General features: G+C 38.5%; 5 protein-coding genes across 13 annotated transcripts; 2 read left to right on the forward strand and 3 right to left on the reverse strand.

The window, feature by feature from the left end:
- Positions 1-320: 320 nt before the first annotated feature.
- LOC103440024 (probable arabinosyltransferase ARAD1) lies at positions 321-3,935 on the reverse strand. 2 transcript variants are annotated; one of them, XM_070825057.1, is made up of 10 exons: positions 3,857-3,935; positions 2,974-3,479; positions 2,697-2,870; positions 2,302-2,459; positions 2,058-2,205; positions 1,594-1,709; positions 1,370-1,508; positions 1,127-1,237; positions 922-990; positions 321-802 (listed from the first exon to the last, which is right to left on the reverse strand). In XM_070825057.1, exons 2-10 carry the CDS (start codon positions 3,445-3,447, stop codon positions 677-679), a joined length of 1,515 nt encoding a protein of 504 aa, XP_070681158.1. In that variant the 5' UTR covers positions 3,448-3,479; positions 3,857-3,935; the 3' UTR covers positions 321-676. The 2 variants fall into 2 exon arrangements, with proteins under 2 accessions (XP_070681158.1, XP_028962104.1); XM_029106271.2 differs by lacking the exon at positions 3,857-3,935 and having other exon boundaries at positions 2,974-3,511.
- Positions 3,936-6,157: 2,222 nt separating this feature from the next.
- On the reverse strand, positions 6,158-9,583 carry LOC103440023 (TOM1-like protein 1). Of its 6 annotated transcripts, none has more exons than XM_070825557.1 (5): positions 9,392-9,541; positions 8,962-9,036; positions 8,117-8,682; positions 7,360-7,605; positions 6,158-6,814 (listed from the first exon to the last, which is right to left on the reverse strand). In XM_070825557.1, exons 3-5 carry the CDS (start codon positions 8,633-8,635, stop codon positions 6,389-6,391), a joined length of 1,191 nt encoding a protein of 396 aa, XP_070681658.1. In that variant the 5' UTR covers positions 8,636-8,682; positions 8,962-9,036; positions 9,392-9,541; the 3' UTR covers positions 6,158-6,388. The 6 variants fall into 6 exon arrangements, with proteins under 6 accessions (XP_070681658.1, XP_008376921.1, XP_008376920.1 ...); XM_008378699.4 differs by having other exon boundaries at positions 6,158-6,817; positions 9,392-9,519; XM_008378698.4 differs by lacking the exon at positions 8,962-9,036 and having other exon boundaries at positions 6,158-6,817; positions 9,392-9,583.
- Positions 9,584-13,159: 3,576 nt separating this feature from the next.
- On the reverse strand, positions 13,160-15,626 carry LOC103440022 (binding partner of ACD11 1). Its single transcript, XM_008378697.4, has 5 exons — positions 15,227-15,626; positions 14,499-14,602; positions 14,323-14,398; positions 14,025-14,111; positions 13,160-13,940 (listed from the first exon to the last, which is right to left on the reverse strand). Exons 1-5 carry the CDS (start codon positions 15,233-15,235, stop codon positions 13,449-13,451), a joined length of 768 nt encoding a protein of 255 aa, XP_008376919.1. The 5' UTR covers positions 15,236-15,626; the 3' UTR covers positions 13,160-13,448.
- On the forward strand, positions 15,531-18,387 carry LOC103440021 (syntaxin-22). The gene is made up of 7 exons (XM_008378695.4): positions 15,531-16,108; positions 16,303-16,396; positions 16,484-16,623; positions 16,793-16,867; positions 17,341-17,498; positions 17,613-17,713; positions 17,937-18,387. The coding sequence occupies exons 1-7, from the start codon at positions 15,861-15,863 to the stop codon at positions 18,000-18,002; spliced, it is 882 nt and encodes a 293-aa protein (XP_008376917.1). The 5' UTR covers positions 15,531-15,860; the 3' UTR covers positions 18,003-18,387.
- Positions 18,388-18,871: 484 nt separating this feature from the next.
- On the forward strand, positions 18,872-22,575 carry LOC103440020 (histone acetyltransferase MCC1). 3 transcript variants are annotated; one of them, XM_008378694.4, is made up of 7 exons: positions 18,922-19,145; positions 19,726-19,779; positions 20,382-20,602; positions 20,692-20,836; positions 21,088-21,187; positions 21,269-21,497; positions 22,077-22,575. In XM_008378694.4, the coding sequence occupies exons 3-7, from the start codon at positions 20,415-20,417 to the stop codon at positions 22,264-22,266; spliced, it is 852 nt and encodes a 283-aa protein (XP_008376916.2). In that variant the 5' UTR covers positions 18,922-19,145; positions 19,726-19,779; positions 20,382-20,414; the 3' UTR covers positions 22,267-22,575. The 3 variants fall into 3 exon arrangements, with proteins under 3 accessions (XP_008376915.2, XP_008376916.2, XP_070681660.1); XM_008378693.4 differs by lacking the exon at positions 19,726-19,779 and having other exon boundaries at positions 18,872-19,145; XM_070825559.1 differs by lacking the exons at positions 18,922-19,145; positions 19,726-19,779 and adding an exon at positions 20,034-20,252.
- The last annotated feature ends 3,076 nt before the right edge of the window (positions 22,576-25,651 follow it).

Consider the following 25,651-nt stretch of genomic DNA (forward strand, 5'->3'; position numbering starts at 1 on the left):
TAGCAAGTTTATATTAATCTAATAAGATAGGATCATTAATATGAGGAGCAAAATCCGATAAGGGTCGTCTTTCTTGTTGGCCCGCCCCTCCTGCCTCGGTCCTCGGCGTATTCATGAAAGATGGTGACCGCGTGGGCCCCCCGATTCAAGCAAGCACATGCATTCCCCACCGCTTTCCCACGCTTTGCCCTTTCTTCGTTTTGAACTTTTGAGAGAGAGAGAGAGGGAAAACCAAAAACATGCTTTATTTGGTCTCTTTACCCAACCCAACCCAACCACTTACCAAACCAAGCTCGTACAGTCGTATGAATGACGAACGCTTTCACGAAAGAGAGATTCATATTATATTGAGAGATGATGCCTTTTCCAAACACGCATTTGAAATTTGAACTTGAGAATTGAGATACACATAGAGCATGTCGCTATCAACACTGCTACATTGGGCCGAGCTCGACATTCCCACACATTCATTCAACTGATGTTGCTCCGCTCCCAATGACCTAAGATATGCCAAGACCGCACCTATGACCAATCTTATCCTACACCCCCATGCTAAAAACCGTTGCCGCCTCTGAGATCCAGATTGAAGAATAACAATGACGGCGGTTCTTCCCGGTTGTTCCTTGTGATGAAAATATGATTTTGTTTTTGTTTTTTCACATAGCTTTAATTACAGTTACAAGTGACCTGCGATTGTAGAGTTGGCGCGCTTGCAATCACAAGTGCAGACACTTCTCGACTCTTTCACCACTCGTTGAGACCTCCGGGTTTGAAGCTTTATATTAACCAACTTACCAGCCATCTGTTGCACAACAAACCAACCTTAAATCAATACTTCTAAACCGGAGTTAGGCTTCTTATGTTTGTTTATGCAGCTGCGTGTAATAAACAATACAGTTTTGTCGACCAAGATAATCATACCATTCTCCAAACCAAGTCTTCCGGACCCAAGGGCTGGGCTGGACTTGAGTAGAGGAAATGTCTTGAGTACTGGGAAAGACAAAAATAGTATAAATCAGTCCCCGTGAAGATTTATGTCTACTCCAACCTTTTGACAAGATATACGAATACATATAGCAGCAACAACAAAATAATAACATTTCACTTCAAATTTTCAGTCACAGACCTTGGCAAGATTCTGACGCATTTCCTCTATTTGAGCATGGCTAATGTTTCTTAGAAATGTTACAAGCCAACCTGGTCGTACAGCATCACTAGAAGAAATAAATAAAGCTATCTGCAGGCAAGGATGAAAAAGCAACTGTTGAATACAATGGGTAGACGACCAACGATATAAGTAAACACCATGAAAGATGGATTTCGACAGACATTACCATGAGCAATAATCTGAACGTTTAGGCATACATACCTTCCTATAATCTAGTATTCCTTCAAAAGGAAGTTCCAGTTCATCACTAACTATAACAGGTATGCAACCACTAACAATGGCATCAAACAATCTAGCAGAGGATGGAGTATCGCCAGCTGGACTTAAGCAAAAGACAGACCTGACAGAGAAACCAACTCAACTAAATTAACGATGATACAATGAAATTACATCACAAAGCAGGGCAAGGATCCAAAAAATTTTACTTGCGCATTCCATTCTGAGCTGCTGACTTCCCTGCTTCTCCTGCTGTCCCTTCCTCTATAGCTACACCCTCAGAACCACTTAGTTCTGCTACAAGTTGTGAGCGTATCTTCCCTCCCTGAAATCAGAACACAATAAATTAGCTATACGTGTTGAAATACATTTTGTGCATCTGCGAATAAGAGCCAGACGTTCTTAAGCTGAGAATGGGACAAAATTTTATCCCACAATGATTCTTTAGTCCACTGACGGTGATATCCATTAACTGCGGAAAAGACCTCGCCTCTATATCCTACGCACGTTCTTTTATCATTTAAAATTGTTTTGAATGCACTCAAGCCTAACTCCTCCTTTAGTGTACGCGTTTCTTGCTTTAATTAATCCCGAAAGAAAATGTTATATCACTTCCAGCAGGTTCAGTTCAAATCAACACATTTTGTAGCCAAAAATAAGTCAAAAGGCTTACAGCATTTCTTTTAAGCCGGCCGCGAAAAAAGAGCAAGGTTGTTCTCTTGGATCGAGTCTCGGATATGCATCTCGCATCACAAAAATCAACATTCGCAACGTAAGGAAGAATTAGATCTTTCTCCAGATAGACTTGTCCAGGTTTGTACCTATAAGTAGAGCAAAATAGAGTTAAACCAGCTTGAGCGGAGTAATGATCTTTAGTGAATTTAGAGCTCAGGAAGGAAATAAAGTGGAATAATGACCAGTTGCCAGTGGAGTCCATATCAGGAAGCAACCAAATTGCATTCTTCATGAGGCGGCGAACAGACTTAAAAGACCAGGGATGGTGAACAGGAAGAATATGATCCCGTCCTTGGGATCGGTTCCAGGCAGGCTGATCGGTGACCCACTTGACAACTTCCTTCGTACACAAATAACAACAATAGTACTAGATAAGTTTAACAGTACGAAAGGGTCAAAATACAGTCGAACACGCAGAAGGGCACAAAGGTTTAAGTTAAATGCGCATTACATGATGCTAACAATGTGAGATATGTTATGAACTTATGACACACACACACACACATATATATGTATGGATGATGTGCAGCAATTAGCAAGCAATTAAGGGAAACCTTGGGAGGGGTGGCAGTCAGACCCTGTAAAGTGCTTTGCATTGCTGCTTCTCCAGTAAGAAGAAGCTGATGGTGGTGAAGAATGGGATGTAGAAGAGGTCTGCCTCCTCCTGCCTATGCACTCTCACTACGCTTTTCAACAGCCTCTCTGACTCCGGAGCTATCAAATCCGCCCACAGCCAGTAATCGATTGAATGCTGCACAAAATTAGCCCCGTCAATTCAGTTCATCCGCATCCAAATACTCCATTAAGAAAATTAAAAAGGAATTAGTAACAATAACAAGTACAAAAAGTAAAACCTGCTCAATGAGGCGGTGGACGGGGCTGCCATTAGAGGTGAGATTGAAGGTCTCCTTGTAAGAGTTTCGGAAGAGCCAGAGGAGATCGTAAGTGAACTTGCTGGGCATGTCGTACACGTAAACCCTCATGGGCAAGCTAAGCGGGTAGTATGGATCGGCGTACAACCTGTGGCTGTCGCTCTGGAAGACCAGATCGTCCAGGTGCTTGAGTTGGGATTGGGTGGGCGTTGTGAGGACGGTGTCATCGCGGGGCTTGGAAGGGCGGGATTTGTGGGCGAGGAGGAAGCGCTCGAGGGAGGCGACGAAGGAGGTTTCGGGTTTGTAAGTGGGTTGGTTAGGGTGGAGGATGGCAGAGGGGTCGGCGGTGGAGGGGCTGTGGAAGGAGAAGAGTAGGAAGATAAGGGAGAGGGCGAGGAGAGCCAGAAGCATGAGAAGCACTGGGGATTTGGATCTGGCCATCTGCTTCGCAGGCATTCTCAGTGAGCCTGTGAGAGCCTTCTCTTCTACTCAGTCCCCGTTTGGATTGAGGTGATTTAAAAAAAAGCCACTGTGAAAAAAAGTTAAGGGTCATTTTTATGTTTGGTAAACTGAAAAGAAAAGGTTTATTTTGGAAGCTGTTGTGAGAATAAGCTGAAAATCAAAGGAAAAGCTGAAGCTGCTATTTGCTGCTTTGAAAAAAAGCCAGTTTTTTCAAAGCACACGGAGCTACAGTGCTCCTTTAATGAAAAGACACACTATCATCCTGCTTTTTTTTCCAAAAACACTTTCACAAAAAAGTTTACCAAACACTCTACTGGCTTTATTTCACAGCCGCTTATTCTCACAGCACAACCGCTTATTCTCACCGCAGCTTTTTTTCAAAGCATAGCAATATCAAAACAGCCCTTAAACTCCTCATTGTTTTATTCATCTCCGATGACGGCGATGCAAATACAAATTAAAATGCCCACTTGTTTATCGACACGCTGGAGCCTGCTTGGACCCAAATATTAAATATCAAAAATATCGATAGTTTAAAAATACGGAAATTTTGAAGGAAATATCTGAATATTATCGATATCGATAAAAATTAAATAAAAAACATGGAAATTATAAGAAAAACTTAGAAATTTTTATTGAAAATTTTCAGCATGTTTATTTAGTCAATTATCTATTAGTTTATCATAAAAAATTGGAAAGAAATGCATTGTATGATACATATAACTGATTTAAGTTGATTATATAGCGAGCTGGCAAACATTGTGAGTGTAGAAAATATGTAGTAATTAATGAAAGAAGTTTAAACACACCATAATCATTTATATATAATGAATTAGTACAATATTTTACACTTTATACATTGCATGGTAAGATACATGAGTGACATAGCAAGGTCTAAAATATCGATGATATCGGAAATATCGGTAGTCCAAAAACACGAAAATTTCGATGGAAATATATAGTAATTAATGAAAGCAGTTTAAACACACCATAATCATTTATATATAATGAATTAGTACAATATTTTACACTTTATACATTGCATGGTAAGATACATGAGTGACTTAGTAAGGTCTAAAATATCGATGATATCGGAAATATCGGTAGTCCAAAAACACGAAAATTTCGATGGAAATATAGGGATATTATGAATATTTTAGACCATGACCTTTACATATTCTATATTTTAATAAATGTTAAAATTACGTGACGAGAGAGATAAAAATAACATGTCATACTAGAGCTTTGAACAGAATCATTCACTAGGAGGTCGACGAGTAATGAGTTAATGAATGGTTAAGGCCGTCAGCTAAAACTTACTTTACAAATAAGGAAAATTGGATGGATTACAAGCAAGGCCTTGATCTGGTAGCCATCAAGGAAAGAGGTTGTTGTGGATGCAAATTTCTTCCTCCTTGATTTTGGACAAAATTGCACCTACAAAATAAATAACACCTTTGGTTATGGCAACAAGCCTCTCGCGCCCACGATGAATGGGGAGGGCTTTGGCCAAAGAACCTCCGATGTCAAAGTTAGAATTTAGAGAGAAATAGTGTTTAGAGAATTTTGGGATTTTTGCTAGAGTATTGGAATCTATTTATAGGTATAGGGGTGGCCGGCCTAGCTAGGGTTTTTGTATTTGATTTAGATTTAATTAGCCAATTTATTTGGCTATTTAAACATAAAATGAATGTTTTGGTGGTTTTTGGAATTAATTGGCTAGTTAATTAGGGTAATTAAAAAGGGAAAATAGTGGAAAATGTGGAGAATAAGATGGTTTACTTTTCTTGATGGGATTGGCCGGCCACTTTAGTAGTTTTAGGTTTGGATGGGTGTTTCAATTGATAATTAAGGGATTGATTAGGTAATTAATCCCTTAATTAGTCAATTATTATGATTTTAGGAAGGAATAAGTATATTATTTAGCTAAATAATGAAATGAGAAATATATGAATAAATTAGGTTTTAAGTTTATACCTATTTTGGGTACTTTTGACTTGGTTGAGGGATAATTGTCTGCTGCTTGCGCGTAGGAATCCCGGTATGCCTCAAGGGTAGTTTTGTCTTCTTTTGTCAAAAGTCCACGTGTCGCTTAGTGAATATTTTTGGCTCCACAGTTGTGTGCCATACTTAAAAACTAGAGTAAATTGTAGATATGATCCTTAAACTTTAACTTAATTGGAGCAATGATTCCTCAACTTAAAATCCATTACTATTGGTCCCTCAACTCATCAAAACGTGCAACTATGGTCCCTCAACTAAAAATTCATTACCATCGGTCCCTCAACTTTAATTCAACTGGAGAAATGATCCCTTAACTTTAACTTCATTATAACAATGGTCCTTCCAATATAACTCTTTTTGACAAATTTTTTGATATAGTTGACGAAAATTACCATAATTACACATTTTGGAGGGACCCTAATTATATAAATGGTTATTCCAACATAACTTATTTTGACAAAGTTTTGACGAAATTGATGAAAATAACTATAACTACACATTTTGATAAGTTGAGGAATCAATGGTAATGAATTTTTAGTTGAGAGAACATTACTCCAATTTGATTAAAGTTGAGGGACATTGCAACAATTTACTCTAAAAACTAAGCACTAGCCCGTGCGGATTTCACGAGACATAAATCAAAGAGATAAACACGCGATACAACTCAACAATATCTCAGCTATGAAGGCCACTGCATAGATACTGTGCATCCAAATTTGATTACTTACCCAAAATGTGCAGAAACAATGGTCAATGTACTGAGAAGAACAGGAAGAGAGGGGGAAAAAAAAAAAGAGACCACATATATGTTCAAGGTGAAATCTTTCAAACATCAAACTTCAACATCTCCAACAATCAACACCTAACTTTGCTGGTGCTAACACCAGCAAAGTTTTCCAGTAAGTACATTGAATTATAAATTTAAACCATATCAAAAGCTGATCAGGTCATCCTTTGCTGGCGTCTGCTGCTTCTTCGGATCTTGGCTTCCTTCAGATGGACTTCCACCTTTCTTGCCAAATATCATCTCATCAAGATCATCCATCATGTCATCGTTGCTCCCTGCATGAACCAAACCTCGAGAAGCAGCTGGTTTTCTAATCAAGTAATCCTCTTTCACATGACTTGGCGATTCATCAGGCTCCACAGCAACAGGTATCATTGCAGGTTCCGGCGCAGTTGGAACTACTGAAGGCCTTATCAGTTCTTCATACTTGGATAGAGCCTTATGGATCTCATCATTCACATTCAATGCTTCAAACAGCAAGGCCTCGTTCTCTCCAGCTGTCTCTATAATTCTCTGGACAGTGGATAGAGATTGGCGGCACTGCTGTACAAGTGTGGCCGTCAAGTCATCCTGCTAATGAGACAACAACATTTAATCCATATCTCTTTCAATCTAATTCTTAGTTCCCAAATATAAATATATAACTAGTTATTCTTGAACAAACATACATAATTGAATAAGATAACATATGCCCTCATGCAGCATTATAATTGCATCAAGTTTTCATATTCCTAGTTGGGCTGACATTGTTCTATGAGTTAAATTAGCTTTGAACTGGCTGTTCCCATGGAGGATGTCGTCTTAAGGTCAACCCAGTACCACTTGGTTCTAGATTGGATGGGATATGGTCTTATGGAACAGGCCAAGTGGTATATTCACCTATTTTCAAAGGCCCATTTTAAGTTTGAGTATAGGTAGTGTCCCTAAAACTGACTTGCCTAAAAAAGAAAAAACAAGTAAAAATCATATTGATCAGTCGATAACACAAGAAAAAGTTGCGACATTGAAAGTTCCATGCATCTCACAGAATGTAGGTGACAGAAATCCCATATATTAACAGATTAGATGCAGGATTCAAAGAGGATATGCAAGTGAGAAAACAACATAAAAATCACCTGTAAAGCATCTTGTTGGGGTGAAGAGGAGAAAACAGTATTAAGAAGCTCAATACTGTTTCTTGCAACATCAAATGCTTCCTTTGTTTGTTCACCCGTAAAGCTTTGAGCAGGAATCTCAACCGGAATCTGCTGGGAAAAACTAGCATCCGACTCTGAAGCAGAAACTGAACGAGGGGGAGTGAATATTGGTGCCAAACTCTCATTGTCGCGACCAGGAAACCGAATACCCCTTGATCTTAAACTCTGAAATTGAGGTGGTCCAAGCATAAAATTATAAGCACCATGAAACCACTTCTTCAAACAATAGAAATATAGATCTAACAACTGCACCACCCAACACGATGGAGGCTCAAGAAAATCAGATTGTGGATAAGGATAATAGTAGGCATAAAAGCCACGTAAGTTATGAAGTACGGTATACTTCCAATTTAGGGTGTTACTCAGTTTCTTATTCAACATTAAGCGTTGTATTCCTTACCAATGGTAAACTGGCCAGCTAAATTCTTTTCTGATCACTCTAGTACCGAGGCTAAATTGTACATTTCCTAGTCAGCTGCAATCAGACCGCATAGGAAGAACCTCAGGACAAATTGTGATGGCTGTTTCAAAATTTTAAGTACTTCCTATCTGTCCAGCTAAACTCAGGGGTAACAGAAGTGGTATTTGTCTTTAACTATGTTCTAGTCATGAAAGAACGAGATGTAAGATAAATTTGACACAAGATATGAAACATGCACCAAAGGTTTACAGGTACCTTGTATGTTTCCTCATAAACAGGCAAATACCGGAGCTCACCGGTTGATTCCCCCCATGCTTCGATCAGCATCAAAGCTTTATTGCGATTATTAACAACAGTCTGAGGGTCGTCAATCAGCTTCACCATCTCATCAAGAACTCTCTCCGCAGCTATTTCTGAGAAAGCCTTTTCACAGTTCTTAACACATGTTTCAAGCAGCATTAGCGCAAGGTACTGGACCCTAGGATTCTTCAACGTAATCCGCTTTTTCAGCCCACGAATCAATTCAACACTGTTAACTCTTTCAGTATTGATCATGTCGCAAATTTCAAGATTCATAGCCCAGTCAGGTTCTTCGAGTGCCTCTGATGTGGCATCTTCAACGATCTTATCTGCTTGGTTTGGGCCTTGGAAGAGCTCCTTCACCTTGAAGCTCACTGAGCTAAATCCAGCACTCATTTTTCGACCGACCTCAGTGCCTTCGATCTTGAGGCGCTCGCCAAGAGCGCTCACTTTCTCCATCAAATTGTCACTCATCGTTGCAGACCTTTTAAGTCTTAAATAAAAACCTTCAAAAAGTTTTCCTGAAAATGTATGATAAATACTAATTAATTGTCATAAAAGATGGGAAAGATATAATTCTGTTGCAAAGAAGAAATATCATATAAGATTTCTAATATTCAAAGCCAAAGAAGAAGAATTTTCACCCCGCTTTATCAGGGGCCAAGCCTAAAGATTAAGCAATCTAATTACAATTAGTTTCTTTTTTTTTTTCCTCCATCTTTGAGTAACTCAAAACCCAAAGGATCCATAACTAATGGAAAGAATGAAATCGAAAGCAGAAAACTGTAATAAAAATCGACCTTAAACCCCAAAATGATTGGCAAAGCTGGAACTTTTCTTTCCCGGAATCCCTCCCTTTTATGCCCTTCAATTTTCTTGACAACCAAACGGAACAGAGAACAATTAAAGGGGGATACTTGATGGATACCTCAAATAAAAATTCTTGAAACCGTTCAAAGGCTGTAACTTTAATTTCCAAAAATCCTATATAAAGTCAACAATCCATAATTTAGTTTCTTAAGCTCTTTTTCTTTTTTGGTTTGATGACTTTTCTTATGCTTTTCTCAGCAACCAAGCAAGTATTTATGAAAAATGGGAATCGATCAGACCAGATATCGTCATGATGAATGGAAAAGAATCCGATATTTGGTTAAAACTTAAAATTGGATGGAAATCCAAAGAATACGTAATTGAAAACAGAGGGTGACAATTGTGTGCGTGCCTGCTTACCTCTTTCGTTTGTTTCTGGAAGGAAATGGGAGCTCTCTCTCTCTCTTTCTCTGCGCGTAGGAGTGGGGGCTGGGTTGGGACTCTGAAGTCTTGAGACGACTAGGCGCAACGACTAAGTAAAGTGAATAAAAGCTCTCCCCTTCCTACCTTGGAGTTTCAGCCTTTCAGCGCCCTTTTCTCTCTCTTCTACGTTTGCTAACGTAACCACATTACCTGATTTTTTTTTTCTTTTCATTCTCTTCTTTTTAATTAATTAATTAATTTGGAAAACAAAATATAATTATGGGAGGCAAATTCTAAAATAAATTTTGTGTAAAATAAATGATGTGTTTGTTGATCATCAAATTATTAATTAAGTATTAATTAACATGCTTATTTTTTATTTGTAATACATAATTTAATTTGTATATTTTGATTTAAAAACTTAATCTTTATGGCATTTTCCTATAATTATTTGGCACCATCACTGATTTAGAATTAAAGGTTACACCAACCTCAGTTTAGCGTGTTGATCAATTTGTAGGTTAATAGGGCATACACCCTGCAAAAGTAAGAAATATAAAAAAATGTAATTATTCACATTCACACTTTATTGTCATAATAAATTACAATTTGTCCTCAATAAGTAACGTAATATTTCTGATGGTACGCGTGTACATGTTTACTGATTAATTAGGAGGACAGATGGCATTTTTTCCCAACTTGTGATTAAATATGACAACAATTATTAACAAATCGGAGGATCTAGAATATATAGAAGTAAAATCATTTAATTCGTCAATTGCGATACAACGTTTATAATGTAATAGTTTTTGTCTCTTTATTATATACGTGAAATAACGTATGACATAGTCCACTGACTCCACTCTAAACTCAGAATTTTTTTATTACATGGAGCGGTTGTTGTCTTTAGACGAATTGATCATGGATTAATTCATTTAGTCTAAAAAAAGTCAAATCGGATAAATAATCCCATGATCATAAGGTATTTGGAAAATAGTCTATGTGCTAAAAAAATTAGGATTTAAATTCCTGTGGTGTATTCCGTTAGCAAATTTAGTCCAAAAGTGATTTTTCCGTTAACTATCTGTTAATACATGGTTAAAATTGTACTTTGACTTGTGCACCTCCGTTTTCCTCGTCTTTATATTGTCCAATGTATAAGAACAAGGTCTGTAATTTGTATTTTCATAACACCATGTCTGACAAGTATGGATAAGAAGAAGGTCTGTAATTTGTATTTGTACAACACCATGTCTGATTCAAATTCAATCAGCATAAACTTGCCAGCACAAATGTCATATCAATTTTTTCAAATTATCTTGTCAATCGTTGTATCGCAATCACAAACAGATTAAGAGATCTTCGATTCCAACTCCGGTATCTACCATTACAAAAGTAGAACACAAAATCAAACCAAACAAAAATCATCACAACAGCTTTCGAATAAATTTTGATTTCTTCGAAACAAATCAAAGCTTCCTCCCAGAAATGTGATTTATTTTCAATTCTCCACAACTTCATTAGAAAATTAAAGCAACAAGCACAAAGAAAATAGGCAAAACCAACATTGTATTCAATTTGAAGTGAAATTCAACAACTTTACCATGGTCAAGCGTCTTAGGAAAGTTGGTCGAGCAGTCCGACATCATCGAAATCTCAGTGAAGAAACCGAGAACCTCATCCATTATTCCCGGCACGTGACCACCGCCATCATCAATAGCTTTACCTTCTTCTACATATTTGTTCTTAAGCCACAGCGAGCCCAAAGCGAACTTGGAGATCTCAGTGACGGCTTTCTTACTGTTCGTAGAAAGCAACGAGAGGCCAATCTTGAAGCTTATTGCCGATCTCAATGACGACTTTCTCAGAACTGGTTTTGTGAAAATTCAAATTACAGAGAGAGCAGAGAGACGAGGAAGAGTTCAAATGTCAAAGTACAATTTTACCCATGTATTAACAGATAGTTAACGGAAAAATCACGTTTAGACTAAATTTGCTGACGGAGTAAACCATGTGGGTTTAAATCCGAGTTTTTTTAGCACAGAGGCTATCTTCCAAATACCTTATGACCACATAGATAATTTATTTATCCGATTTGGCCAAAAAAAACACTTTTCTATTGCGGTATATTAGGGGTGGGAAATTTTACCATAAATCGATCTATCGATAGAAACATACCGGTCGGTTCATAATAGTATGATATAGTTTTGACATTTTTTCATAATCGCTTGACATTATACCGAACCGATAATTAATGGTATGACTTTGATATTGAATTTTGTATAAGGCGGTATGTTATACCGAACAATATCTATATAAATATATTTTCTATTTATATATTTTAGGTATTTTTTACATGCTTGACTCCTCAGTTTTAGGGTTTTAGAAAATAAATGACTCCTCAGTTTTAGGGTCTAAAAAATAAAGGTTGTTCAATTTTTTTCCTAACTCTTGCACGACTTCGAGCAGCCTTGATCTCTCAGTTTTCTTCTTTTCTTCAACGCACACCTCCCTGGTTATAAGGGGATCTTATAACCAGAACCATATTTTTGAGTTTTGAGTTTTTTGTTTATGCATTAGTTGCTACAGTTGAATTTAGACAATTATATTAGTTAGATTTTTGGATTATGTTTGTTGACAATTGTTGTTAGCTTATTAAGTTTTGATTTGATTTCCATTTTAATTTTTTAAGTCATGATTATGTTAGCTTATCTTCAATTGAAAAATTGCGGCAACAACTTCTCTTCTCTCTTTTTACTGGTAGGTGCATGGTCTTGAGCTATTTGTTTATAGCTTATTTGGAAACCACCGGTTGTGCCATTTACCAACCAAACCAGCCAATTATTTTGACTGAACCGATTTTTGACAACCACAAGAAGATAATTGGCTAGCGGTAACTGATTTTCAGTAATTATGTATACGTGGCTGGTCAATAGCACAAAAAATTTGACATGATTTGCCAACCGCACCCAGGCCTAGGGTATACCTTCATCTTCAAGGCAAGAAGAAGAAGAAATTGAAATGAGAAAATAGAAAATTGGGTTAGAGCGGTTGCTTCTAAGCCGCGTGGACTATTCTCCTTGGCCGTTAGTCCTCAACGTCAAAGTTGTTGAATGACGAATGGTTTCATATTCTCATCTCGCACCGTCGGATTTCAATTCCTAACCTTTGCCCCACTAACACGCAAACTTGCATTACAAGGCCCCAGATATTCTCCCCTGCTCGTGTGCTTGATCAAATCTGAGCCTCTGTTTCTTCAGTCAAGTAATCAACGGTTCAGATTTAATTTTAACAAAGGACTTGTAAGCTCATTAGAAACTCCTGCAAACCTCCGCCTCATCCTCCCTCAACAACCAGTCAACCCTCACTTGGAAATAACAGCAGCGGGAAACGTTCAAGTCTGAATTTCACAACCTTTTCCTTTCTTTCTCTGTTAATCTATTAACTAATGTAGTTGGACAACTTTGATCAAGTCATCCGCAAGTTTACAACACGTCTATGTAAATATTGCTTAATTGTATTGTTTTTATTTGTACATCGTTTGATCAGAATGATGTGATATGTATGGTTGCTCGTATGAAACAAACGACTGGTTCATCTATAAAACAAAGGAAAACTAATGAAAATGATTTGAAAACTTTGAATTTTAACCAAAAGGACAAAAATGTGTTGTAAGTGAATAGTACAAAGAGTGACTTTTTAGAGTAAAAATGTCTTTAAAAGTTAAAAATGAACACTACCATGAATGTTTTGTTAAGACTTCCATAAGACAATTGAATTTATATAAGCGGCAACGAAAGAATGTCAAAGTTTTCATTCATGAGAAAATCACACGTATCATCAATTCCTCCTCCTCTACATCACAACTTCCATTTCCAAACAAACAGGAAAGTGCTACTGCTACTACTACCAACCGTGTCCTTGTAGAAGGAAATATGAACTTTATATAACATACTAGTAAAAAGCTCACGCAAATGAGACCATGAACCCTTGGTTCCGTGCTAGGCTGGGAAGGTTGCTTTTAGTAGCTAGCAGATGTCGGAGAATGGACTCACTACTGGACCGGATCACTTCCTTCCACTTTCCTTCCACCCTCTTCCTGAGCTGAAACTTTTTCCGTCGTCTTCTGGCCCACTTCTGTTGCCGCCCTGGCAGCCCTTCTAAAAGCATCGGTTACCCATGATGTCCCAGTCAATACGTAACGATTCTGCATGATTGCAGATCCAGCACTACTCACCGTTTGCTCAGCAGCTGAAAACGCAATCTTGGTCTTCTCAGAAACCTGAAACCTTTCATCCATTTGCTTCACCTTATCATTTACCATGGTTGTGCCAGCACTAAGTTTATCAGTGAAACCAATCTTTTGGTCCAAAGAAGAAACTGTGGCCGTCGCAGTGGAACTAAGCTGGTGTTTCTCATCAAAGGCCTTTGCCTTGTTGATCGCATCTTTTCCCAAAATGAATCCTTTGGCGAGCATGCTGCTCACGACATCCTCTGCGTTGTGAACAGCAGGTTGAGCACCAACAGGACTAAAATTTTCTGTTGCCTGTGGAGGATGAAAAACTGAACGCCGTCAGAAGCAATTATTATCGATGATAGACGAAAAGGTGCCCTTAGAAAATAATATTACAGTTGGAAGTGCTGAAGCCACAGCAGCTGGAAGCTTGTAATCTGGAGCCAGATCTATGGTAACGGACTGATCGACAATTGTTGCTCCCTGAAAGATAAGACACATAATTAAGAAAATCAGATGAGATGACAATAAAACTGATTTAGAGTAATCAGAATATCAGATTCCACCCGGTTTCCATTAGATAGGCAAGTTCACAAAAAAAAGTAAAATGTCGGGAACATAAGTTAAACAACTAAGGAAAAAAAGGACAAGAAGAGAAAAAAGAAAACTAGAGAAGCGTTCAGAAGTGAATGACCGAAAGAAGCACTGAAGTTTCTGCCCCCTTGAAATCCTTGAAGGTTACATATGCAACCTGAGACCTCTCGCTGTCACTGCAATAAAGAAGAAAAGAAATAAACTTCCTGCGTCTCAATGCATTAAGACAATTAGCAAACGGAAGAGAGAGAGAGAGAGAGAGAGAAGAAATGCAACCCTTGAATTTCAATGTATTCAATATCACCAGAGAAGGAAAAGAAGTCCTTTAAATCAAGTTCCGTTGCACCGAGGGAGACATTGCTAACTTTCACCGTCCTTATCTGTCATGTGAAATTGAGTGGATGCATGTAAGCATGAATATGGAGTAAAGAAATGACGATCGCATTGTATAAATCATAGCACGCCCATATTAACGATGATCACATCTGCACAACTGGCATTCTACTGAAAAACATCAGAAAACCTATACTATGCTCTCTTACAGTTACAGCCAAAGTTTCAAACGGATACTTACCACAAACAAAAGCACTTTCCTTTCGATAAAGAGAACAAGTGTAATTATGGAAAGGAAATGCTTTCTAGTACAAATTAAAGAAATTAAAATAAAGCCCTTTCCTTTCCAAAAAGAAAAAAAAAATGAAAAAGAAAAAAGTTAGATCGGACTAATACTGTATAAGGGGATGTGTTCCTAAATGCAAGAAGCACTAAAGACTCACAATTCAGATTCCGCAACAAATTTTCTATTTGAATTCATCACAATTTGTAAATGAAAAACAAAAAAAAACAGAGCGTAGAATCATAAAATCCAACAACATTACATAAAACGGGATCAAACATTCAAAACCAAATTTTTTAATTCGGTAAGGTAACGATATTTATTTAAGAAAGGAGATAACAAAATGAATCAAACCATATACACTTAAAAAAAATGACATTGCACTCACCTCCATCATCAAACTGAAGGCGTGTTTGCAGTTTGCTTGATTCCAGAGAAGAAATAAAAGGAGAGAGAGAGAATGAGAGAAAGAGAGATACAGAGAGGGACGAAGGGAGGGAGGAAAGCGGTTGTTAGGGAGGGTGCCAGGAGGGCTGCGTGGCAAAGTATGTTACGAGTGAGTCAGGTGATGTCAGTTGCTATAATTTGGGCCGAAACCCAATCCAACGTTATAAAATTGGGCTGGCTCTGAGGCCTGCTAAAGCCTTGAACAGCTGTTGTCGCTTGAGGGTCCCACTGGCGGACATTTAGGAGGGTGGGGTGGGGTGAGACGGTGGGGAGTCCGTCTTGCCGGAATACCAACATAGTTTGACCTTTCCTATCGAGTAGAGTTGGATTTTTATCTGAGAGAGAAGAGAAAGAAGTGATTGGATTGAATCAACTGTACTTATTGTAAAGGCATTGTAACAAAACAACCAAACCAAACCAAACCATACCAACGAAATTTCCTTGGTCAGTCTTTGTCTGCAGCCAACCACCAAACACCGCAATCCAAGGGAAGCAACTCCAAAACACAAGGAAGGGAACAGCCGCAGCAGCAGCAGCAAAGAAGCAACAAAAAAAAAAAAAAAGTGGAAGGAAGAATGAGTTTCCAAGATCTTGAGGCTGGTTCTTCTCCCCAACAGCAACAGCAGCAACAACGACGACCTTTCGTTTACTCGAATGCAATTCAGAACCAGCAGCAGCAGCAAAATCGAAATCAATATCTTTACGAGCCGTCTCAGGCCCTGTCTGCCGGGATTTTCCAGATCAACACCGCCGTATCCACTTATTACCGCCTCGTCAATTCCCTCGGCACCCCCAAAGACACCCTTCAACTCCGCGACAAGCTGTCAGTACTACTTTTCATATTCTCATTTTCTTCTTCTTCTTAATAATAATTCTTCCCGTCTTTTCAATTTCTTGTTAGGTTTGTATAATAAACATATAATTTGCTTGATTGATTGATTGTACATTGAGAGTTACCAATGTTCCGACCTAATTCACTGTTGATCTAAATTGGGAATTGGGAGTTTGCACTGGCAGGCGTAAGACAAGGGCGCATATTGGGCAGTTGGTGAAAGATACTTCAGACAAACTCAAGCAAGCTAGTGAAACTGATCACCATGCCCAAGTTACTGTAAGCATTCAATTCATTATACCTGTCTAACTATGTTCAGTAAGCTGTTATTATCGGACTTCACCCTTTTTGGGTGACAAACTGCAGGTTGTCAAGAAGATTACGGATGCTAAGCTTGCAAAGGATTTCCAGGCGGTTCTCAAAGAATTTCAGAAGGCTCAGAGGCTTGCAGCTGAAAGGGAAACAACATATGCTCCCTTTGTTCCCAAAGACGTTCTTCCATCCAGGTATTATCTTGTTACATGTTCTTACTAAAAGGAACACGCGTTTACACAAGCATTCAAGTTTCTGTAAAGTGTAACCTTGCACGTCTAAGTTGATCGATGATTTAACTTTAATTCTTCTCTTTATTATTTATATGTTCTACTCATCAATTCCTTTCATCGTATTGTGCAGTCATCCTGCCCATGAGCAGGAGATGAGTTCATCTAGGAGTTCCAAACAGCAAACTCTTCTTCTAGAATCAAAAAGGTGGGCAACTTAATATACTTCCAGAAGTTGAGAAACTTCTGTTATTTGTCTCTCTAATACCCTGAAGGAAAATTCGTCATCCTAAAACCATAGCAATCTTCGAGTTTCTAGATGAGCCACGTCCCTTAAAAGGAAAGGAATACCTTCTTAACTAGTTATTGGGATTTTTCTTTTGTGCCTGATCCTAAAGGTTCTCCATTTCACCGATAAAATTGTTACATGGATTGTGTTGACCCCTCTCATTGTTTTGTGAGCTTTGATAGGCCAGGTGAATGTATATTCTTTCCCATGGTGATGTTTTCTCCTTATTTTTTATTTTTTATTTTATATGGAAACACATCTTCTAACTGCGTAACATTCTCCAGTAATTGGGACCTGCCCTGCAAATTAGTTATTGCCCTAGATGTTGAGTGCCTTATGTGATGCAACTGGAATCCATGGTTAAGTTATAGATTTGAATATGTTGTATGCAGACAAGAGGTTGTACTTGCGGACAATGAGATTGCATTCAATGAAGCCATTATTGAAGAAAGGGAGCAAGGGATCCAAGAAATTCAACAACAGATCAGTGAGGTTAATGAGATTTTCAAAGATCTAGCTGTACTGGTCCATGATCAAGGAGCTATAATCGGTTAGTCCAGTTTCTGTTCATTGTTACTCGGAAATTGAATTTGTGTTTGTTGAGTCACTTGTACTTTGTGTGCCCTGCTTTGAACGATGCTGTCTGTATATGTGTGTTTTTCAGATGATATTGGTTCTAACATTGAGAACTCCCACGCTGCAACTGTGCAAGCTACCTCCCACCTTGTGAAAGCATCCAAGACCCAAAGATCTAATTCATCTCTGGTAATTTTCTTTTCCTTCAACACGAGTTTGTTCAACCCGATTCCTGTTTTCTCTTGTTTTGTGTATTCAACTCCAAGATAAGTTGCTATTCAAAATTTTTAACCAAAGGATGCGATATATTGGCTGGATTGATATACGTAGTTGTTTAATTTCTTTATTTCAGCTATTATATATAAAGCATTGAATTCATAGAGGTTGCTAATTATTTGTGATATTTGGGCAGACTTGTTTGCTGTTGGTGATATTTGGAGTCATCCTCATCATTGTGATTATAGTTGTGGTGGCTTGAGCAGTGATCAAAAGGAATGATATAAAGTATTGGAAGTGGTTGGTGGTGGTGTTTCCTTGCAAGAAGAGCTCCTCTCCGTGTCTCCTCTCCTCTCCTCTCCTTCAACTTTGAACTGGGTCTGATGCTAATGCCAAACGACTCAGATTCACCTCTTGGTGTTGGAGTGGTTGGCATCCTGAACAGTTACTACGTATACGTGGGGTATAGAACCTGAACCCCATCCAAGATTAGAAGCATTAAGCATAGAACAAGCAAACATATGTATTTATCATTTTTTCAGTAAACTAATGATATATTTTCTATTTTTTTCTTTTTTAAGTTTCAAACGGTAGGGATTTTTACACTCTTGTTTTTTCCTTTTATTGTCATTTCCTTGTTTCTATCACGTTTCTGTCCCTTTATTCTGTTTTGATATATAAAATTCAAAGGCTAGGAAAAGATATGGAGGAAGAGAAAAATGGAGTTGAAAAATCGCTTCCGTTTCCTCTTTTATTTATTTATTTATTTTTATTTTTTTAAAGATATGGACATATGATGAAAACCTACGAATTCCTATTTTATATAATTAAACATGCCCTTAAACTTAAAATTAAAGGAAAATGAATGAAAATGATTTGAAAACTTTGAATTTTAACGATAAAGACAAAATAAAGGATAAACTGAAGAGTATTATAATTGACTTTTTAATGTAAAAATATGAATTTTCGTTAAAGTAAATAATACCAAAAGTTTTTCGTTAAAATTCTTTTAAATTAATTGATTTACACACAAGAAAAAAGGTAAATAAAAAGGAAAGCTTAGCGGAGAAAAAAAGAATGGATGCTTTCTGTTTGTGTAAGCCCGTTTGAGAGAGAGTAAGAGTTGAGCCCAAGAAACTTCAACACAACCCATCTTGAAAAGCGAAGAATAAAGAAAAAGAGAGAATAAACTAAAACAAGGGAACAGGTTCCTTGCTGCAAAGTCTTGGTCTCTTTGGATTGGAATTTTGATGGATGGATGTTTCCTTGTTCGACAGAGCTTGAGCTTAAGCTGAGACGACAAACTTAGTGGATTCCAAATCTCTATTTTCTCACAGAAACCCATCCTTCCTTCCTTACTTCCGGCGTCGCAGCCACCCACCCCACCCCACCCCACCCCACCAAGGTAACCTGACTGAGATCTCTCACCTAAGTTTGCTTTCTGTTCCTTATTTTTTTTTTTATCAAATTATTCTTCAGGTCAGGCATTACTTGTTAATATTCTTTTCTTTCTGTGGAACAAGGATTATTAATACGCGGTTCTTGTTTCTAAGAATTCAATTGGTATTACTATTAGTATTATTACATGATTTCTTTCTCTTGTTTTTGCACTTTGTGTTATCAGTTGACTATGACAATTCATCATTCCCCCACACTTTGGTTTGATGCACTTGAAGAATTGACCTTGTTTGTCTCTCTCTCATTATAAGAAGATTGTAAGATGTTCTTCTTGCAGCTGCAGGCCTTTCCAGTTCATAGAATTCGATTCAATTGGACTATTACACAATTTCCCAACTACTCAATTGCCCTCTTTTCTTCGTATTCTTAATTCCAAATTTATCGTGTTCCTTATCTTGACTTGAATAGACACGATCCTGTCTGTATTCACTCCCATAAACCTTTCTGATAATCTTTCTTTTGGAATAAACTTCAAGACTTGATTTTTGGTAAAACAAAAACAATGACGTCCCTAGTTCACTCTGCAGATCACGTCTCGAGAGTCCTGTTCCCACTCACTGTCAAGGAAAGCGTCAGTCCAAGTAAATACTTGTTGTACCCATGATTTTATGTTTCACCTCTTTTCCTGTAATAATGCATAAGCGTGCCTGCTCTGTTATGCTTCTTTGTGCTTATTATCTTGGCAAACAATGCCCTTACATCGGTTACCTCCACGTGGTACACTACTCACCCTCTACTGTACAGGATAATGTACTCAACTTGTTATTCTCAATTTGCTTTTCAGTATGATACACAAATTTACCAATTCTTTTTTATTTTTTTTCAATTCTGGAAGCAAAGAAGTTACATTCAAGCGGCCAATAAATATGAGATCAAGAAAGGGAATTTGGAATTTGCAGAGTAGTTGATCCTGAATGTTGTTTTCGAAGAAGATTTCTTTTTTCAAATCTCATCTTGGAAATTAAATGGGACATTAGAAAATCATCTACCACCTCACTCTGCTAACTTCTATGTTATATTTTGAGGCAACCTAGTGATATTTGAAAGTTCGAAGGTGCTAATCTTCATTACCTTGTGGATTTCATAGACGCATCAGGTTTTTCAACCTGTTATTGTCATATTGCTGTTTGTATTAATGATTTGCAAATATGAAAATTATTGGAAGGTGTCATTCCTTTTGCAGTTGACGTAAACTACTGCATGGCGTCTGTGGCTGATGTGGCATAAATGGAAGGAGAAGTTGCGCAGATTCTCCAAGTATATCAAGTCTTTGCTGGGGATTGACAACACAATCCCAATGGTGAACCCAAAACTTCCCTGGCGTCCAGCCATATCCTATAGGCCTATACAACCATCTGACCTTGAGATCTTAGAGAAAATCCATGCTGATTTGTTTCCCATTAGGTACGTAATCTCATTTGCAACTTTCGCATGGGCATGTTCTTTGCTACCATGACACAGCTTTCTACAAAAGGTTTTGCCAATCTCTACAGGTATGAGGCTGAGTTTTTCCAAAATGTCGTCAATGGACATGATATTGTGTCATGGGCAGCTGTTGATCGAAGTCGTCCAAATGGTCAAAGTGATGAACTTATTGGATTTGTAACTGCACGAGTTGTTCCTGCAAGAGAAAGTGAGGTGTGTCCTCTATATTCCTGCCTCTTTCTTTCCTGTGTGAATTTATGGGGAGGAATCACCACTAACCGTAAATTATATTGGTTATTATTTGGTCTTTCTGGTTTAATTGAAGTCATTGGAAAATTGGGAGTATTTACCGAGGTTTACATTCACGATTTTGCAAGTATATGGAAGTATGGTTTGCTGCATTGTTTTGTTCAAGTTTCCTGATTTACCCTAACTCTTTTATGAAAAAACCATTGGTCTTGTAGATTGGGGATTTGCTCAGTTTTGACTCGTCAAATTCAGATCAGACGTTGGTCTACATTTTGACACTGGGAGTGGTAGAATCTTTCAGAAATCTTGGCATAGGTAAAAGTTTGTCTCCTTTTTGTTATGGAGGCTAAGACTTTCTTTCACCATTTGGTAATTTTTTTTTCCTTGGACTTGCAGCATCAGCACTTATTCGTGAGGTCATAAAATATGCCTCAAGTATTCCAACCTGCCGAGCAATTTACTTGCACGTCATTTCTTACAATAATTCTGCAATCCATTTGTACCAAAAAATGTCATTCATGTGTGTAAGAAGGTTGGAAGGCTTTTACTTGATCAATGGTCAGCATTATGATTCATATCTGTTTGTGTACTATGTAAATGGTGGCCGATCTCCTTGCTCCCCATTGTAAGTATAGCATGCTTCTTTTTTGGTTCGTTCTAATATACCATGTTGTTTTGATGAAGAAAATATTTTCCTTTTTCTTTAATAAAAGATGATTGCAGAATTTTTAGAAAATAAAACATTTTGGCTACTTGCAGTGGACATGTTTAGCTCGCTCGATTGGCCCATTGCATGGATTTGCATTCTTTAGAGGCAATGTAAATATATAAACAAGTTTAAAAGATGAGGAGAAAGACGTAACAAAAACCAAGTTTTCAATTAATTTTTGTTATTAATATGCATTTATCTGCTAGATATAGGTATCTTGAATCTCTGAAGTTGTAAGTTATTATACTTGTATGTCCAGCTATTAAAAACGTAGAGTTTACACATTTTTTGTTGAAATTCCTCAACAAAATGATGCAGGGAAAGGATTGTCTAGTAGAAGATAATAAGAAACGTGCAATAGTGGAGAGAACCATAGCTTAGATGCATGTGACATTGTGTTTTATATACTTGTAAAAAATAAAGTCTCTGTCTTGTCAAGTACTTGTAAACTGAACAGGTTATTGATTGTTATTTTGGGATTGTTTTATGTTGCAGGGAGCTGGTTACAGGAACGCTGAATTGTATGAGGAATGGTCTTAAGTCTCTGCTTGCAATGCTACGGAAGAACGAAGACAGGAAGGTGTCAAAGTGGGCGAAATGTAAAGAAACCCATAGCCATATATCAACTGCACAAAACAGGAGAAACCTGACTGCAGCAGAGTGTACAGGGTATGAGTATGTTTGATTTGTTTGTTCAAATTAGAGGTTGGATCAACGGACGGAGATGAGCAATGATGAGTGAGCAGGAGGGGAAGTTATGTTGATGCAAAGTTATAAACGTTGCTTTCTCCCCATGCATTCGGGTTTAACCTTACCAATATACATTTACATTTACCGCGGAATAACATGTCAATGTAATAAGCGTTGTAGTGTTGTACTTGGATTGGATGAAGTTAAGGGCTGGTTTGGTATTGTTGTGCTTTGAAAAAAAGTTGGTTCCGCTGTGCAGTGAGAATAAGCGGCTGTGAAATAAAGCTGTTGAGTGTTTGGTAAACTTTTTTGTAAAAATGCTTTTGAAAAAAAAACAGTATTGTAGTGTTTGGTAAACTTTTATGTAAAACAGATGTGAAAAAAAACCGGTTTTTCAAAGTTAGGTTTTACAACTTCTTGTTTTTGGCTTTTTTTTCATCCAAAGCTGTGAAAAAAAGCTGAAGCTGAATGTTTATCGAACACAAAAAAAACTCATTTTTTCAGAATCACCTCAGTACCAAACCAGGCCTAAATATAACAAACAGGGTGTCACTTGTGAGATCCTTGATTACTTGTTAATATGGTCTTTTTAATCTTTAAGTTATTCTGAACCTCAAGAATCTGGAAAAGAACCAAATAACTGCTCCTCAAGAACAAAATGTTGTTTTTACAACATCGATCATTCTACGACACATTAGTACATTTTATCTTAATGAAATGTCGACTCACATATTGTATAGAATTTAGGACAAGGTCATCTCACAGTCACTAATAAGCTCTCCACCTCCCTCCAGGCTCCAGTAAAAAAAAAACCTAAAAATTCTTGGGAGTGCACGTAACGTTAGTATATATTGCCCAAAATGTAAATGGGGAATATAAGCCTCCATTAATAGTTAGAAGGTGGGGACTTTTGACTAGGTCTTGTATCCACTCCACTGAATCGAATCGATTAATAATAATAGTTGCCCTTCCTCCGCCCCAACCCCAACTAAACATAGTCTACTCATTTTTGATTGGCAGAAACAGAAACAAAATTAGTGTGTGGTCAAGTCTAGTGGTGTGTCCGTTAATTAAGACAACGAAATATTTCGAGGGAGAGTTGCCCTTAATTTTTGGGGCGGAGGGAAACTCAGCCTCCAGCCTCACGCACGCATGCATGCATGCATACATGTGTCTTCCATTAATATATAGGGGCGAGATACAGAAGAGAGGAAACGACAGAAAAGTGGCAATTGAAAAAGAAAAAAAAAAGAAAAAAAAAGAAAAAAAAAAGAAAAAAAAGAGGCAAGGAGTAAATTTATAATGGCAGCATCATCTTCCCTCCCAGTGGTGGGTAGTCGCCTGGGGAACCGGCGGCTTGCAGCTCTCGCTCTCTGCCTTGTATTGCTCATCGATATTACTACCACTACTTTGGTATTGGCTTCCAACAAGGGAAGAGGCCGCGGTGCAAATAAAGGTGCTACAAAGAAAGGTGGTGGTGCACACAGAGGTGGTGGTGCACACAAAGGTGGTGGTGCACACAAAGGTAGCGGTGCACACAGAGGTGGCGGTGCACAAAAAGGTGGCGGTCGAAAAGGTAGTGCACCTGTAACTGCTGGCGGCAAGCCCGGTGGTGTCGTACACGCTGGTGGTTTAGCACCTACTGCCGGCGGCAGCGTCCCAGCTCCTGGAGGTGGCGGATCCATCACATACCACGGAGGGCCTCTCATGACCGGCGACATTAACCTTTCCATCCTATTTTACGGCCAGTTCACAGCCGAACAAAAGAACGTTATCCGGAGTTTCCTGAGATCCCTCGAGAACACGGAGAACGATCACGTCGCCGCCGTGCACAGGTGGTGGGACGTCATCGAGAGCTACCAATTGTTCGCTGGTCCAAACCCCGGTAAAGGTACTCCACCCAGACTCCGGATCAAGGTGGGGGCCCAGCAGAGCGACGACAAGTACTCGATCGGAAAAGTGATAACCTTTGAGTTCATCAAGAGACTGGTGAATAAGGCCGGCTCCGGAAAGCCCAACACTATTAACGTGATCTTCACAGGGAGCCAAGTGACGGTGCACAGCTTGTGCCGTGGCAAATGCTATGAGCACGGCTTGATTGAGAACAGACCCTACCTCGTCGTCGGAAACCCTGAAATCGAGTGTCCCGGGGCTTGCGGTTGGCCATTCCAGAGGCTGGACTACGGTACTCCTAATCAAGTGACGGTGAAGCCCCCCAACAGCAACATGGGCATTGACGCCATGCTCTTAAACTTCGCCTCCGGCTTGGCTGCCACCGTCACGAACCCATTCAACACTGGATTCTTCAAGCCGGGACGAAAGAGCGACCCCGTCGAGGCCGCCACCGCTTGCGAAAACATCTTCGGAAGCGGAGCTGTCCCAGGGAAGACTGGCAAGGTTGAGGTCGACCGCGCTACTGGTGGGTCTTACAATGCCGTGGGAGAGAAGGGCATGAAGTTCATGCTCCCCGCCGTCTGGAACCCACGAACTTCCTCCTGCTGGACGGCCATGTAATGTAAATTATATATCTCGATCGGTTAAATACAAGCATGCATGCAATGGGAAGAAGAACGTTACGTACAGTACTAGTCCTGAGTCCTGGGTCCTGCGCCCTGACTGATGATAGTACTCCCCCAATCCCTAACATCCCAATCCCCATGATGATCAGGTGTTACTTAATGCTTGATCCGTGTAATTTTTCCTTTTTTGTAATTTATTATTTAATTGTGTCCGTCCGCCTGACATGACTACAAATCATGCATGAATTCTGACCTAGCTCCAATATCCCAATGGGATGTGTTATCCACACACCCCTATTTACTTCTCACACATCTTTTGTTAATTTTTATCCGTTGATTTTCTTCAATTCATCCGATCCAACAGTTGAAAATTAGAAAGGTGTGTGAGAAGTAAAAAGGGGTGTGTGGATATCACACCCCTATCCCAATTTTTCATTTAAATTGGAGCTAGAGACCTGGAGGGGATCTTTGCCATAGTATTAATTAGTAACCGAACAATGGAGAAATTTTTAATTGTGACGGGAACACAAATAGTACACTACATGTTTTAATAGGAGTGGTAAAAAAATTTATTTTTTAAATTATTAACTTTTTAGCACACATATTACATTATTTTGTATAGTGACACGTGATGTACCACTTTGTGTACCGATCACAATAAAAATCTCTCCACACAATAGTGGATGCATGCATGGATGGTGGTACAGATCGAACCAGGCACCAATTGAAATTGGTAAGTGAAAAATTAGACAATTCAAGTTACAAGAGCAAGCTAATTCCTTCTTGTACAACGACAACAAGGGTACCCTATAAATATATTGTATTGACCTAGCTATAAAAGCAACTAATCATATTTACCTA

The sequence above is a fragment of the Malus domestica genome, chromosome 07 (assembly GCF_042453785.1).
Source record: "Malus domestica chromosome 07, GDT2T_hap1".
Lineage (NCBI taxonomy): Eukaryota > Viridiplantae > Streptophyta > Magnoliopsida > Rosales > Rosaceae > Malus > Malus domestica.